At 33.7% G+C, this 18302-nt stretch overlaps 1 protein-coding gene across 1 annotated transcript in view; it reads right to left on the bottom strand.

Moving 5' to 3' along the window:
* The window catches only part of ZCWPW2 (zinc finger, CW type with PWWP domain 2), an 80502-nt gene extending 77708 nt beyond the window's left edge, over positions 1-2794 (bottom strand). Inside the window, exon 1 of the mRNA XM_012644548.1 lies at positions 2448-2794. Coding sequence (XP_012500002.1) covers positions 2448-2785 — 338 coding nt within the window. The 5' untranslated portion in view covers positions 2786-2794. The remainder of the gene's footprint in view (positions 1-2447) is intronic.
* Positions 2795-18302: the final 15508 nt, after the last annotated feature.

Below are 18302 nucleotides of genomic sequence, written 5' to 3'. Positions count from 1 at the left end.
ACCACTGTGGGAAAAGCAGAAGTAGAGCTCAGCAATTCTATACTGCCCTTTTTGCCCCACCCCCATCTGCTCCATTGGCAGATGACCAAATTGTCAAAAATTCTCAATAGTGAAAATAAAATCTATCCTTCATTAAAAATAAATCCTTAGAGGTATATTATTTCATGACATAAACCTCTAGAAATTCCTTCATGTTTCATTTTTCTCTTTGGGTATTCATTTCCCACTTTTGTCCCTTTGTATTCTTCCACTTTCTCTTTTGGATTTACTTGGTCTGATAAGCAAAAACTAAAACAATATTTCCACATGGAGTCCAAACAGGAAAGTAGAGAAGTCCTTAAAAAACTTCTAAAATGAGGAAATCCACACCCAGGAAATTATTCATTTTATTTCTTTTATAATATTCTGTTTCAAAAGGAAGTTTGAAACAACTAAAAAACTCACAGGTACATAATCATCTTAAATATTCCTGATTATAGATATAAATAAAAAAATTTAGCACTAAGAAAATTGGAAATATCAAGTAATACATTCACTCAATATTTTTAAAATAATATGATTTTAAATAGTAAAAGTTAGGAAAAATTCATTTAATGTTATTATAAAAGGAACTGAGGAAGAACATGATGTATTTTAAAAGTTGTCCTTAAAAAAATCTGAGGTGGGATAGAATTGGAAGAGAACAGAACTCTCTTTCACTGAGGCAAGTTAACACATTAACTGCCATGTGAGTTTTATTTAACTCATGCTAGTTTTGAGCCCAGGGCCTCATGAAGCATATGTAACTCACATACGTCTTCACCTTGGGAGCCGCAAGAACTATTTTTCAAGTTGCATATAATTCACACACAGAAAACAATAAAAAATGACAAATTTTTCATTAAATTAAAAGGATCATTTTGTTTTCAAAAATTTTATGCTATTTTTGTAACAAAACACTGTAGCCCCAAGGAAAAAATATTTTTTCCAGTCTGACAGTCAATGTGTTAATGTCAGTATTCCCGGCACTCCTTTCAGACTTTATCACATTTAGTCCACTCATAAACCTGATGAGGTAGGTATTTGCCATTTTCTGTATTTAAATGAGAAAACTGAGTCTTGGAGATATTATACAACTTTCTTAAGAAGACTGTTAATAAGGCATGAAAACACTCAAAAGAGGTCTTTCTGATGCCAAAGCCCAAATGTTTCCACTAGACTAGATCATAGTCACGGCTCAGAAGCAGGACCAGTATTAAAGAAAATGAAAACAGAGGGAGGCTACATTCAACTCAAGAAACAAAAGGACTTCAGAAGAGTTAATTAGCCCAGAGATGGAATATTCAGCCTCATAACTTATATTTCTTGGCTGGTTAAGAGCCTAAATAACCATTCAGTAAAGGGTACTGAACTATGTATGGTGTGTAGTGTAGGGTGTGTGTGTTGTGTATGTGTGTGTGTGTGTAAGAATGTGGTTTGTGTATGGGAGTGGGGGAACTACATGATCTCTGAAGGTCTTCTCCAGCTCTATGATAACATCAATTTAAGAAGGTGTATCTTACACCATAGACAAAAGTCAAGTTACTAAAATAACAAAACACCTTTCTTATCAAACATTTGACTAATAAGAAATGCTGCTGTATCAAGACCAAGAAGAGAATTATGGCATACCTATGGTGTAATAACATTAAAAAAATACAGAAAAGGGCCTGAATAGCCAAAGCAACCTTAAGCAAAAGGAACAAATATGGAGGCATCACTTTTCCAGGCTTTAACCTATACTACAAGGCTATAGTAACCAAAACAGCATGGTACTGGCACAAAAATAGAGACATAGACCCATGGTACAGAAGAAAGAACCACCCACATATTGCCATCTGATCTTTCACAAAGTAGACAGCAATATACACTGGGGGAAGGAATCCCTATTCAATAAATGGTGCTGGAAAATTGAATAGCCACATGTAGAAGTTTGAAACAAGACCCACAATGGGCCACAAAACAAGATTCAGTGGAACTGACTATAAGAGTTTTAAATTAGAACCCAATAAAATGTAGTAACATCCTGAAATATTTGTTAATTTAAACACATACTTCTAAATTATCCATTTCAAAGATGAAGTCACAAATAAAATCAGTGAATATTTCAAGTTGAATGGTAAAACACAATATATAGAAATTTGTGGGATACAGCCAAAACAGTACTTAGAGAGAAATTTATAGCTTTAATTGCTTATACTGGGAGAGAAACAAAAGATGTGAATTAGTTCACCTAACTTTCCAATTTAAGAAACTAGAAAAAGAATAAATTAAACTCAAAGAAGTATGGAGAAAATAATGATGAGATCAGAAATCAATATAAGAAAGACAAATAGAGAAAAAGTTGATGCTTTGAAAAGATTTTTAAAATTCATAAACCTAGCAAGACTATATCTCAACAGTTTATTATAAAACAACAAAAACCTTACCTTGGCCAATTCTGTAATTTTACCAAAACCAGGCTTCCAAGAGGGAGCTGTGAATAGACAATCTTAAATCCACTTTGATGAAGCTGAGACTCTTCAGGAAATTCTTCTTCAGAAATAGAGCACTCATTATATCTTGGATCAGCATTCATGAAGCAGTACCATGGTTCATTATGATCAACTTTGGCTGCATCCTCACTTGACAACAATCTCCATTTCAAACAACTTTCATTCTCACATTGAACCCACACTTTGTTTACATACATGGTGTTTTCCATCAAGGAATCCATTGCACTGTCACAATATTCAATTATCTTACCATCCATTTTTTCTTTTTCCATAAATGCATTTAATCTGGACAATAAGAAAGAGGAAAATAAAAGAATAAGGGTATAAGGAGAGAACATTCAGACCAAAATCAGAGAAATTCCTCTTTGATATATTTTATGCTTACCCCCTTTCTATCCTGCAAAGGCTATATATGTTAAACATGTTTCTACCTACCCATAAATGAAGGGGAAAAAAAAGAAACATCAATCTCTCTGAGCATAAAATGCTCTAGAATTAAAAATAAGAAAAATACAATGGAGCAGAAGAGAAGTGAACTATAATTTCTATTAACCTACTACATAGGACACATTTGGTAGATATCCAATACCTTTTTGCCATAATAACAGCTAAGCCTTACTGAATGCTGATTATGCACCAGGTATTATTCTAAGTGCTTTATGTGCATGGCTCATATAGTCTTCCTAACAACCTTATTATGCCCATTTTTATAGAGAAGACTGAAGCTAAGAAAAGTTATTTAAGATCTAAGAGCTAGTATATGGCAGAATTGGAATTTAAATGCAGGCAGTTTGGTTCTAAATTCTGTGATCTTACTTACTAGGATGTACTGCCTCTTAGTTGTATATACAGCATGACTTGACCCTTTTCTTTTCCCTATTCTCAGGAAAATCAAGTGCAACAAAATATTTCACCACATGAACATTTGAATTTTTTAAACAATTAAAGGAATCTTTTGTTCATATAGTTTTGCCTTTTATTCATTATTAATTTAAATTTTTCTTAGAGGTTTTTGTTATGAAAATTTGAAACATGTAAAAAGTTAGAATTATATAATTAAGCCCCTCAATTCCAGCTTCAATAATAATACAGATACTAATAAATTAATATAACTAAAATAAAAGTGAAACTAATTATTGGCAACTTATTTTGCAATACAAAGCCTATTTGTTAAAAAAAGACTTTGATACACCATATTAATGAATTAATAACACACTACTATCCAAGCATAAGCACCATTTAAAGAATCCTTGAATTTGTGAATTAATCATATATATAGAAACTCACTTACACTTATTTGTCATATGCCTTACTAGAGCCACTGAAAATTGTTTTAGAAATTTGCCAATGTTTCAATAACCATAGTTCAAAATTTATGGTTTATTAATCCCATCCATGTGAATGTATCCAAAGAAAATAACCTTAAAAGAGACCAACTCATTCATACAAAGACCAAAAATATTTACTGTAACACTTTATCATATTGAAAGAGTGAAAAAAAAATCTAAAAACAGGAAGAACCAAATATAGCAGAAAGATAAGTATAAAATTTTACCAATATTTATTTGTTTTAATTTGGTTAATTCTTTAATTGACAAGGATATTTATAAGGAATAAGACTGCAATAGAGATTGTAACCGATGGGTTACCAGTCAGTTAGAGCAGAAGTGGTTGAGTTCAGACTTTGAAGCCAGAAAATGTGGGAAAAATTCCTGGCTCTACTACTCACCAGGTGTATATTCTTGGGCAAGTCATTTAGCTTTGCTGGACCTTCGCTTCACACTTGGTGTACTTTTCTTAAATGTGTGTGTGTGACAGTTTTCTTGCTTTCTGTTTCTTTATTTCTATTAAACACTTCTTATATATTGTCTTACTATCCTGGTTAACGCAAGTATAATACTGGCTAGAAGCCATGATAGTAGACTCTTTAATTTTAAAGAGAATGCTTCACTTGTTTGACTAATTAAGTCTAATGTTGGGAGTATGGTTTTTGTAGAGACCATTAAAAGGTTGCAAAGAATTGTTTTCCTTCAATTACCAGCTTACTTAAAAAGACTTTGTTTTTGCTAAGTATAAAGTAGTGTGGAATTTTATCAAGTGCTTTTCTGCATATACTGAAATTAACAAATGTTTTGCCTTTTAAAATATGTTAATTAGGTATATTATATTAATGGACTTATGAATGATAAACCACATTTGTATTCTGAATAAATCCTACTTGGTCATACATGATGAGTTTTTTTTCTTTAATATACTTTGCTATATTCAGCTTATTAATAATTAAGATTTTTTCACATGAGTATAAATGAGATTTGTTTATAATTTTCATTTCTCCTTTTGTCTTTGTCTTTCATATCAAAATAGTAATAGTCTCATAAAATGAAGTAAAAAATGCCCCCCATTTTTAGAAATTTTGCCTAAGGAAGGAATTTTCCTATTTTGTCACAAATTTTATGAATTTTAGTATATCTACCCTATTTCTCATTATGTTTCTTTGAAATAGTTTTTATTTCAGAATATTATGGGGGTACAAATGTTTAGGTTACATATATTGCCTTTGTCTGGCCCAAGTCACTTTGAAATTTGTTTATGCCTTCTCTCTTTTTTCTTCATTTTCCATGTCAGATCTTACTAAACAATTGGAATTTGAGTCTCCTTATTTTTCAGAATTCCATTTATTTAATAATTGAACTTTTCTTTTTTCTTTCCTTCTATTTCCTTTAGACATTCTTCGTTGCTCTTATTTTTCTCTTCTTGAGTTGATGTCTAGTTAATTCATTTTCAATCTTTTCCAATATGAGCATTGAAGGTTATACATTCCCCTCCAAGTATTGCTTTATTATTAGTTCTAAATATCCAATTTCCATTCTTTTTATCTTAGATGAGTTATTTACTTTTTAAAAAATATTTCAAAATTTCAAAGTATCAGTATTTGAGGGTTATCTTTTTATTAGTGATTTTTAATGTAACTGCATTTTGGTAAGAGTAATCTGTATGACATTGATTTTTTGGCATTTGTTTCATTTTCTGGGCCTATTTACAATACTTGTGAATGTTATATGTGTATAGTAAAGGCACAAGGTCTACATTTAACCATTATACTAAGCTCTACATCAACCATTTTAAATTAAGTTTTATGATGGTGCAGTTAAAGTTTTCTCTATCCCTACAAAATGGATGATTTATCAATTACTACAGGGGCTATGTTAAAATCTCCCATAATAATTATGAATTTGTCAATTTATTCATGTAATTTTGTCAGTTTTTTTGTTTATTAGATATATACATGTTCAGATTTGTTACATTTGCCAGTGAATTCTTCCTCTTATTATGTAATGATGTAATTTATCCCTAATAATGCTCTTTGCCTATTAAAATCTATTTGGTACACTATTAACATAGCAATTAAGACAGCAGTTATGCTTTTGATGGGTTTGATCCCAATTATACCATCCCTTTACTTTAAACCTTTCTAATATTATGTTTTTGGTCTCTGTCTTCTGTAAACTGTACATAGCTGGGATTTGTAGTTTTATCCAATCTGAGATATGATCTGCCAACTGGTGAGTTTAGTCCATTTACTTTAACTTTGATACAGATATAGTTGCATTTTTTGTGCCTTTTATTTATTATGTTGCTTCTTTCCTTCTTTCCTCCTTTTCCAACTTGTATTGAAATGATTTTCTTTCTTTCCTCTACTGGTTTTGGAAGTTTATATGACATTTCTATTATTGTAATAGTTACCCTTAATACTGCTCTTAATACCTGATTTAACAAGGTCTAAATTAATCAATATCTCTACCTTTCTCCAAAATAACAGAATGCTTTAACTCTGATGTCCTTCTTGTCCTTTATGTCATTTCTTTCTGGCATGATAGTACTTGTTTGCATTTATACCTGAAAATTAGTCATTATTATCACTAGTGTTTTTTACAGTCAATATTTGCTTAGATTTTTCCATATATTTTTCAGTTTCTTTGTCACCATTATTCACTACAGCTTATTTCTCTCTTCTAATTTCAATTTCATTCTGCCAGACAGATCCCTCGTTGTTTCAGTAGTGATACTGAGCGGTAAACAACTCTCTTCACCTTTGTTAGAGAAAAAAGATTTCTTTTTTGCCTGTCCTTTTGAATGATAGTTTAATCAACTGAGTATAGAGGCTAGGTTAGCAGATTTTTTTTTTTCTTGTTTTTTTGAGACAGAGTCTTGGTCTGTTGACCGGGCTAGAGTGCCATGGTGTCAGCCTAGCTAACAGCAACCTCAAACTCCTGGGCTCAAGCGGACTACACGCACGCGCCACCACTCCCAGATAATTTTTTTTATTTTTTGTGTTTAGTAGAGAGGGGGGTCTCGTTCTTGCTTAGGCTGATCTCGAACTCCTGAGCCCTAGGGATCCTGCCTTGGTCTCCCAGAGTGCTAGGATTACATGCGTGAGCCACCACACCTGGCCCATTTTCGGGATGTAGAAGAAACTATTCCAATATGTTTTGTCTTCTATTTTTACTGTTGAGAAGTTTTTGTATAGACAGGTTGCATTTTCATTGCATTTGTTTTTAAGATATATACTTTATGTTTAGTATTTTGTGTTTCACTGAAATGTGTTTGCATTTATTCTATTTGGAGCTTGATGTGCTTCTGTATTTACATGACTTGTCTTTCATTTGCTATCAAAAATCATCAGTCATCTCTTTAAATATTATCTTTTTTTTTCTATTCTTCTCCTCTGGAACACCTCTTAGATATATGTTGACCTTTTGATTTTATATTCTAATGTCTTTTAAAATAACTTTTACATATTTAACTATTGCCCTGTGCTATATTTATGGTAATTTCTTCAACTCCTATCCTCTGTTATGTTTAATCTATTGCTGAGTTTTTAACTTCAAAGTCCTTTTTATATATAGAATTCTATTCTCATTCTTCCATGAATCTATATTATATTTTTCATAGCATCCTTTCTTATGTGTATATGATGTAATAATGCTGTTAGCTAAGTCTGCCAAATCTCTCTCCTGGTAGATTACTTCCTTGTAATTTCTGTAATTTTGTAATGTGAATTCAACTTTAAACAGATTTTATCTGAGAAATACTTTGTGGCTTGAGATGTATTCCTCTAGGGAGGTTTTGCATTTACTTCTGCCACCTGCCCTAGGAGCATCACTGGCATGGGATCAATTTTTCATTAATTTTTTGGATGTGAACAAGTTCCTATTGCAAATAGGTAATATAAATTTAAATCCCAAATTCTCTAGAGGTAATGGATTCTCAGAGCCCATGTCAAAGCAGACAAGTTTCTTTGTATTCCTTTGTTCTAATTTTTTAGAGAAAGTTTTAAATCTACTCTTTCTCATTGTGTGTAGCCCTTTGAGAGACTAGGCTATAAGAAGGATATTTCAGATCCAATTTCTCACCTTGTTAGCACTCCAAACCCCATCTCTTGTCATCAGTAGCCATCAAAACACAAACTCTTAGATTATGGGCTCTACCAATTGCTCATCCCTCATCTCCATGTTTCCCACTCCCAAAGGAAAGAAGCAGCAGCAATTCAGTTGTTAACTTCTCTAGTTTTTAGTTCTCTTTTTTGGTGATTTTCTCTTACTTTCTCTGTGGGGCTCAATGATGCAAGCAAGGATGTTTCTTACATTTTTCACTTCTGGTTATATGTAGCAGGGACGAGGGTGAGGGTATTCATGTTATTAATATATGATTTATGTTGCCAGATATGGCAAACTATATTGCCAGAACTGGTAATCTGTACACACTTTTTTATGTAGGAATTTAATTGCATATTCTGTATTACAGCTTGCCTTTTTTCACTGAATGATATATTGTGAATATTTTTCAATTACATGAAATATTCTTCTATAATGCAATTTTTAATGACAGCACAGTTCTTCATTATATAGATGTACCAAAAATTATTTTAGTGATATCCTTTATGTTAGGCATTTAGAATATTCATAATTATTATTATAGAGAACACTGAATAAATAACTTTGGTCAGTCAGCCACCAGCCAACAAATCTTTATTGAGTGTATACTATAGGGTAGACACTTTGACAGGCAATGGGAACAGAGTGATAATGAAGGTAAGTATAGTTCCTGCTCTCATCCTTATTCACAAAGTGTTGAATACATGTCTACATATATAAATGATAAATTCCTAAAATTGTTAACAGGTGAAAAAACTGGCATGTTTTTACACACATTAAAATACTTATTCTAGTCTATAGAAAAGAAAGTGACAAGAATAGGAAGGGAAAAGAAAGAAAAAGTGGAGTGGCTTGGTTTATTATTTTTTATTCTTAAAGATGTTATGATGGTGATTTCCCTACAATGAGATATACTGTCATGATTATAAAATGTAGAAAGCACTATCAAATTAGAAAATGACCTCAAGTTAAGCAAAACTTGGAATGATCATATATGAAACTAGAAACATTATAACATTTTATCCACTGGTTCCCAACACCAGCTGCTCATTAGAATAATATGGGAAGCATTTTTAAAAGGCAGAAGTTGTAGAATTATCCCAGATGAACTGAGTAAGAGTATCTGGGACTACTGTCCAAGAATTAGCACTTATAAAACCCCTCAAGTGATTCTTACATGCAGGGTAGCAAATTTCTGCCAGAGTCTAAAAAATAGGATGAGCATTCAACATGTTATGGATATTATTTTACATTTTAAAATGTATTTTATAAAGTTCATAATTCTTTTTTTCATTTATACAAATGTATAGGGTACATGTGCAATTTTGTTACATGTATAGATTGTGTAGCGGTCAAGTCAGGGCTTCTAGGGTATCCATCACCTGAATAAAGTGCACTGTATTCAATAAGTAATTTCACATCTTCCACCTCCTACCACCCCTTCACCCTTCCAAGTCTCCACTGTCCATCATTCCCCTCTCTACATCCATGTGTCCACATTATTTAACACCCACTTCTGAGTGAGAACTTGCAATATTTGACTTTCAGTGCCTGGCATGTTTCACATAAGATAATGACTTCTAGTTCCATCTGTTTTGCTGCAAAAGACATGATTGCATTCTTTTTATGGCTGAATAGTACTTCATGGTATACATATACCACATTTTCTTTATCCACCCATCCATCGATGGACATTTAAGTTGATTCCCTATCTTTTCAACTCTGAATTGTGCTGCAATAAACATTAAGGTACAGGTGTCTTTTTGATATAATGACTTCTGTTTCTTTGGGTAGATACCCCCACTAGTGAGAATGCTGGATTCAACAGTAGGTCTACTTTTAGTTCCTCGAGGAATCTCCATACTGTTTTCCATAGAGGTTGTACTAATTTACATCCCAACAATGTATAAGTGTTCCTTTTTCACTGCATCTATGCCAACATCTATTGTTGTTGCTGTTGTTTTGCATTTTTAAATAATAGCTATTCTTACTGGGGTGAGGTGGTAACTTCATTGTGGTTTTAATTTGATTTCCCTGATTATTAGTGGTGTTGAGCATTTTTTCATGTGGCCATTTGTACATCTTCTTTTGAAAAAACTCTGTTCATGTCTTTTGCCCACTTTTTAATGGGGTTATATGGTTTTTTTCTTGATGATTTGAGTTCTTTGTAGTTTCTGGATATTAGCCCTTTTTCAGATGTATAGTTTGCAAATATTTTCTCCCATTCCACAGGTTGTCTATTTACTCTGTTGATTATTTCCCTTGCTTTTCAGAAACTTTTTCATTTAACTAAGTCCCATTTATTTAGTTTCGTTGTTGCTGTATTTGCTTTGGAGGTCTTACTCATAAATTCTTTGCCTACGACAATGTCTAGAGGAGTTTTTTATGGTTTCAGGTCTTATATTTAGGTCTTTAATCCAACTTAAGTTAATTTTTGTATATGACGAGAGATAAGGATCCAGTTTCATTCTTCTGCATGTAGCTATCCAATTTTCCCAGCACATTTATTGAAGAGCATCCTTTCTTCAGTGTATCTTTTTGTCTGCTTTGTCAAAAATCAGTTGGTCATAGCTATACAGTTTTATTTATGGGTTCTCTATTCTGTTCCATTGGTCTATGTCTCTACCTTTATATGAGTAGCTGTTTTGGTTACTGTAGCCTTGTATAATTTGAAGACAGGTAATGTGATGCCTCCAGATTTGTTCTTTTTGTTTAAGATTGTTTTGGATATTTGTGGTCTTCTTTGGTTCCATATGAAGTTTAGGATTATTTTTTTCTAGATCCGTGAAAAATGATGTTGGCATTTTGATGGGACTCACTTTGGGCATTGCGGATATTTTAATAATGTTGATTCTTCCAATCCCTGAGCATGGGATAATTTTTAATTTTTTTGGTCTCATCTGTGATTTCTTTTATAAGTGTTTTGTAGTTCTCTGTGTAGAGCTCTTTCACCTCCTTGGTTAAGTATATTCCTAGGTATTTTATCTTCTTTGCAGCTATTGAAATGGTATTGAGTTCTTGATTTGACTCTGAGTTAGACTATTATTAGTATATAGAAATGCTACTGATTTGTGTACATTGACTTTGTAACCTGAGACTCTGCTAAATTTATTTATCAATTCTAGGAGTCTCTTGGTAGAGTCTTTAGGGTTTTCTAGATACAAGATCATGTCAGCAAACAGGGATAGCTTGGCCTCCTCTTTCCCAATTTGGATGCCCTTTATTTCTTTTCTTGCCTGATTGCTGTGGCTAGTACTTCCAGTATTATGTTGAATAGAAGTGGTGACAGTAGACACCCTTGTCCTGTTTCAGTTCTGGGGGGAAATGCTTTCAATTTTTCCCCATTGAGTATAATGTTGGCTGTGGATTTGTCATATACAGCTTTTACTATTTTGAGGTATGTTTCTTCTGTGCCTAGTTTGTTGAGAGCTTTTACCATGAAGGAGTGCTGGATTTTATAGAATGCTTTTTCTGCATCTACTTAGATGATCATATGGTCTTTGTTTTTACTTTTGTTTATGTGGTAAATCCCATTTATTGACTTGTGTATATTAAACCATGCTTGCATCTCTGGGATAAAACACAGAGATGATTATGGTGGATTATCTTTTTGATGTGCTGTTGAATTTGGTTTGCTAGTATTTTTTTGAGGAATTTTGCATCTATGTTCATAAAGGTTATTGGTCTGTAGTTTTTTTGGTTTCAAAAAACCAAAAAAAACCCCTTTCCTGGCTTTGGTATCAAGGCGATACTGGCTTCACAGACTGAGTTAGGGTGGGCTCCCTCCTTCCTGATGTTATGGTACAGTTTCAGTAGAATGGGTGCCAATTCTTCTTTGTAGGTCTAGTAGAACTTAGCTGTGAATCCTTCTGGGCTAGGGTTTTATTCTGTTGGGAGATTTTTTTTATTAGTGTTTCAATTGAAATCTATTGCTGGAGAATTGTTTTTTTTTTTGGTGGTATCATAGTTCCTTGATTTTTCATGTCTCCTTTGTTCTTCCATTGATATCTGTGCAATTGATATAGCAGTCTTTTTTTTTTTTTTTTGAAATCGCTTTCCTAGGGGAGGAGTTTCAGCTGAAAATTTATATATATTGTTGGTTGAATAAGATGCTTTGGCTTTGGTTTGGGCTGCCTGCGGTAGTGCTATTCCTGTGTAATTTCTTCAGCAGTATATAGGGTCAGTGATATTTATGATTTCCTTGGTTGCTTAGGATATAGTTATTAGTGAAGTTTTGCTGGGGACTTGGACACCAGGTATAGAGTCTTTGGGCTGCCATGGTGGCAGTGGTGAATGAAGTGTGTCTGTTCTTAGACCCCGGAGTGGCTATGCCGGCACTGGTATTAGTTGCTACTGGAGGGCTAATTCTTGGGACTCCAGCTGGCTTTCTCAGATGCTGATGGTGGCAGCAATGTGCTGGACATGTGGACGGGTTCCTAGGCCCCTGAGTAGCTGATGTGATATACATGATGGCAGTAGAAGTGGTGGAGTAACTCACTGGAACCCAATGGGTCCATGCTGGTGTAGATGGCATCTATGACAGGTTGGGTGGTCTAGTTCCCTGGGTGTCAGCTGTGGTAGTATTAGCAGGTTTGGTCAGCCCAACCTCAGACCCTGGGAGGAGTGAACAGGTGTTAATGATGACTGAGCAGTTTCTGTGCCCTTGGATGGCATACTTGAGTACTGGGGAGGTGGGTCTGTGCCAAAAGACTTGTCCTCAGGCCTGCCAGTAGTACCCTCAGGCACTGGCTGTGACAGGAAGAGGTGAGGTGGTCTCCAGGTCACTGCTGGAATTCTTAGGTGTAGTGGTGTCCGCACTGTGGGCCTGCCACAAGAGACAGCAGAACCCCTTTCACCTGGGGCAATGTGGGCAGGTAGCTGTGGAATATGTAGCCTGCCCATGCCTTGATCTTACAGCAGGCTGCAGCATATTTGTGAGATTTGTCCTAGAGGTGCATGGGAGGGCCTGGTTTCTCCTCTCTTTCCTTGGCCCAGTGGTGGCTTGAATAGTGTCAGCCCAAAGGCAGGGCACAGACCCCTGGAACCTAACTTTCAAAATGAAGCAAGCTGTGGGCCCATGACTAGGGAAGGGAGGGCCCTTCTCTGGTGGAGCAGTGTATGTAAGAAGCAGTGGGGAGTGCAGTCTAGTCATTCCATGGTCTCACAGCAGCCCACAGCAGGGTAGTGGGGATTGTCCTAGGGGTGTGTGGGAATACCCAATCTCCTATCTCCCTCCTTGACCCAGCATCAGCAGTGTCAGTAACCACATCAATCCAATCTCAGGGCAGGATTTAGATCCCCAGCAGCTAGGTTTTCAGAATGGCACCAAGCTGAAGCTGCTCTGGGCTTGGATACCTACAGGACTCCATATGAGTTCCCTTTCTGGAACAAAGTCTCTGTGCAATCTTTAGGCAGCTACCTATGTTTAGATCCAAGGCCTGTGTGGATCAAGGGTGTCTCCCACAACCAAGATCAGAAAAGCCCATGGTGGGAGTGTGGAGCCCTGAGGATTTCTTTCTTATCCTTTTCCTGTGCCTAGGAGCTTCTCCTTGCTAGCCTAGATGGTCACCAGCTGAGCAAGCTTCCCGCTTTCCGCTTCTTACTCGTCTTCAGTACTTCCTGCCACTACTTTGTGAATACCAGCATTCTCTCTTAGACAATCTGTTCAGAGTGTGACTACTTCTTCTCTGTTGAAGAGACACACTAGCCAGCCAATCTTGACTTTTATCCCTTTGTTTTTATTTTATATTATTTTTAAATAGGAAAAATGTCAATTTAGTCTGATAAAATTCCATATTCATATTTAATTAGGAAACGTTGTTAAATGTTCAGTAAAATTTACATAGAGAAATGTAATGAGTCCCTGGAGAAAGATTCTATCAGAGTAATTTAAAAAGAAAAAAAGTCTAAAAGAATTCATGACAGACCAAGGCAAATCCATAACCCTTTCCATGTGATATGGTAAGTTATAAAAAAGGCATGAAAAAGTATACCTTAACGGGAAATGGGAATATATAAGTTTTCATAACCTCTATATCATAATTTACTTTCTCACATCTAAAATCAAACATACACACAAACATGGTCACTCTGATATCACTATAGTATGTAATACAGTTCTATAAATATAGTAGTCATTCTTAGTAATTTGACAAAATGCTAAGTAGTCTCAAAAAGATGAGATACCATATTTGTACAATAAATAGAGAACTTTAATATCTTAAATTGTCATAACAAAACTTTTATAAGTACTGAATTCTACTTGTTTTAATTCATAATATTTCTTTGAGCTTATTCTTAGGAGGATGAAATAATTTATCCATTCAGACCTGATTCTATTAAGCCAAGTGAACTGCAATTAAATGGCTAATATACCCAATTAAGGCTAAATGCTCTCCTAGTTTCATTCCCAAACTATCTTTCATTCTATCAATCTTTGCATTAATGCTAACACTTGAATGTGTTTCTAATTTTTTATGTCCAGATACCTAGCATGCTCAAATACCTAGAGGAAGAAGTATGTCCCTGATTCTAATGATAAGAAGTAAATTTCCCTTTGTGATATAATAAAGAAGAATTATATCAACTATATTTTTAAAAGAGAAATAACATAGTTTCAGGATTTACTTGGCATTTTTACTTTTTTGTGATTTTAATTGATTAGATTTTTAAATATTATAGAAACTATTTTTATCCTCTAAAAAAGGATGAAACATTTAATTTTTCTACTTAAATATAAAGCTACCCTTAACTTCACATACATCCTTCCTCAAAAGTAACCACACTAATTCCTTTCATGAATTATTTCAAGAACAATTCTCCAGATCTTATGTATGTACATATTTGTGTTTTTAAATATAAACTTAGAAGTTGCTATTTTTCAACGTTTTGCGATTATGTTTCTGTGTCTTAGAGATGTTTCCCTGCTCATACATTTCAAGTCACCTCAGTTCTATTAACTCTGCACAGAATTCCATAGAATTACTTTAGCAGTTTACTTGACTAATTCCCTCTTAAGAGGTCTGAGTTGTTTTCAATTTTTTTGGCTAGTACAAACAATATTGTAACAAATATTATTGCACATTTATCACTTCATGTATTTGAGCATGCATGTATGCCTCTATGAAGGATAGCTAGAAATAGAAATGCTGGGTAAAAGGGTTTGCACATTTTTTATTTTAATAGACAATTCCATATTGCCCTCTAAAAGCAGATTATTCCTATTTATACTTCCATCTGCAGTGTATAAGACCACCAATTTCTCCATTTACTAGCCAACAATGGATATAAATAATCATTCATTTTTTTCAAATCTAAAGGACAAAGAGAGTCATCTTAATATAGTTTTAATTTCCATTTCTCTATTAGTGAGGTTTTATTGACTATTTGTATTTCCTTTTATTGGAAAACTTTGTTCATATCATATATTCATTTTATATTTGATTGACTTATTTATATTGATTTGGTGGAGATCTTGACGTATTCTGTATATTAACTCTCTGTTATATATGTTGCAACCATTTTCCTGCATTTCTCACATCTTTTAACTTTATCTTTTATTATATAGACATTTAAATTTTTTATATTACCTACATCTTATGTCTTATTGAATAAGAACTTGTCTATCCCAAGTTTTTAAACAAAATCTCCCATATTTGTCTAATATATTTAATGTTTTACTCCTTATATTTAAAAATATATTGCATCTGGAATATTTTGTGTGTTTGTGAATGATGAGATGGAAGACTCTAACTTTACTTTTTGTCTAAGTAGTTAGCCAATCATTCTGACAACATTTATTTAATTGTTCATCTTTTCGTCATTTATTTAATTGTTCATCTTTTTGTCATTGATCTGAAATGGCCTTTTATTTAATCCTAATTCATATATGTACACATGAATCTATTCTTGGGATCTATATTATATGAGTTCTTTTTGTTTCTTATGTCTTTCCCTGTGCCAATTATGATTGCCTTATGATCTGTTTTAATATCTTATAGACCAATTCCTCCTCATTGTTCTTCATTCTTCAACAGTGGCTCCCCTTTGGGAATAAGTCTTCTTTTAATTTTCTTCAGTGAAGCTTTATAGTATTTTTTACTTGGGTTTTGAACATTCCTAGTTGGTTTTTGTAAACCTTTTGAAATTTTCAGGCAGATGATTGTATCACCTGCAAATATTGACAATGCTGTCTTTAACATCAAAAATGCATTTGGTTTTCTTTACTTTTACATTAGCTCTAGGAAAAATGTTAAATAGTAGTAGTAATACCAGACATCATTATCTTGTTACGACTTTTGACAATACTGAAGCACAAATCTGGTCATCAAAAGTGGAAGAAAATAAAATTATTTTTATCAAGGCTTTCTTCTAGCTGTAGGTTCCAGGACACCATCATCTATTCTTTATAAACTCTAAGAGATCTGTGAACAAAGTAGTAAGAGGGCATGGCATTTTTGTCACTGAGTGAGGGGCTACCCATTCAAAAATCAAATATCAAGAGAGATGCAGAAGATCCTAATTCTAAGGCAGGTATTGGAGTCTACGCAGACAACTGAGCTGAGGGAAAGGAGTTGGGGTTCAGCCCTAGAAAGATGAGTTATCAATTGCAAGTTCATGTAAGGACCTTCTATTTATTTTAATTTTTATTTAATAAGTAAAAAAAATAGGCTTTAAAATACTTATATGAAATTGACACTGTAATCCTCATTCAGACCATGTGTAAGCTGGTCATATGTTTTAAATGGGATATGAGGTTTCCTGATGGAAAGGTGGGAGGTATCATAACTAAGAGGGTTTCATTTACCTTTAACATATTGCAATATAGGGTTACATTTGACTAAACAGGTGTATAGATTATATTAGCTAGATTAAACTATTCCTCACAAAATTAAATCACTTTAAAAATTTTCTGCAAAGAAACAGCAATACTTGACAAAACTATACGATGTAAATAATGTAAATAAATAAATTGTGAGACACATGAAAGAAAGTGGAAAGTGATTACTGTTAATTGCCTGGGATTTTGTCCATCCTGAAACCAACGAAGAAAGTACTCTAAGTTTGTGACACTACATCAATGGAAAGCTTATGAAAATCCATTATGATAGTCTATTATAAAATGTTAAGGGGATTAAAAGATTACTTTTAAATGGTAGATAAAGTTTTCAGATTTTCTTAGGAAGTTGGGTCTCATGATGGATAATACTGAGAAGGTAAATTAACACTAAGAAAATATCATTATTACTTAATAGTGATACTCATTTTCAACTGCATCTAACTTAAACCTCTTGGTATTTTAGATTTGACACATTTTATCGAGGCTAACAGAATTTAAAACACAGATTATAAAATGCCTACTCTTTCCAAATCAGATTCTTACTGTTCCTATTACCTTTTCTCGAACACTTTGTTGATTTTCAAAATTACTGCCATATACAGAGGATGCAAATGACAAAGAGGAAGAGAATGTGGTCACAAGAATGCTAGAGTCTTTGAAGAGGCTTCTATATAATCATACATAAGTAGCCCACACTTTACAAAGACATTGACAAATACAAAGCTATGCTATGTGCAACATTTGCTTTACTTGACTTCTATTTTTAATTTTCTATTTCATAACTTAGCTAACATATTGGACTACAGTATTCAGAAGAACACCAAAAAATTAAATTGTAAAAAATAGAAAACATGGAATGGCTATTTAAAATTATACAGCCCTAAGTTAAGGAGTTATACATTCATTCAAGACTATGATTATGAATGGTTATGGACACCTAATTTTCAGTCAGACAACTGCACCACTTTTTACTTGGGAATTTAATTAATTTAGTTAACCACTCTAAATCTCTAGTCCCTTACCTGAGGACCACAAGAGTACTACTTATTTCCCTATATTGAGTTCCTGGTACAGTATACTGTACACTTTAGATACTCAATGAATATTTTTGAATAAATAAATGCTTTAGACATTAAGTCAAACATATATTGAGTTCCTATTAAACATTAGGCACTGATGTAAGGACTATGGACAAAAGATGAACAAGAGAAAAATCCCTGTTCTTGAGTTTACAAACAGAAACAGAGATAAAGCCAAGTTCCATAAAATAATTGATACATGTAACACAACGTGATAAACGTCATAATGTATTACAAATGCCTAAGGAAACACAAAGGAGAAAACAATTTGGGGGGAAAGGAAGCCTCCATGAAAGATGCATGGAGCAGCTGGCATTTGAACTGAGCCTGAGAGGATAAGTAGGAATTCACTGTGGAGGTGGTAGAGGAGCAAAGAGGCACGTAAGAAGAGGAAAGTGCATGTTCACAGGCATGAAAGTGTACGAGTGCAAAGCAT

Source organism: Propithecus coquereli, unplaced genomic scaffold (genome assembly GCF_000956105.1).
Source record: "Propithecus coquereli isolate 6110/MARCELLA unplaced genomic scaffold, Pcoq_1.0 Scaffold214, whole genome shotgun sequence".
Lineage (NCBI taxonomy): Eukaryota > Metazoa > Chordata > Mammalia > Primates > Indriidae > Propithecus > Propithecus coquereli.
Note: the sequence above shows the minus strand (reverse complement) of the source record. Positions and strands in the feature narration are given on the sequence as shown.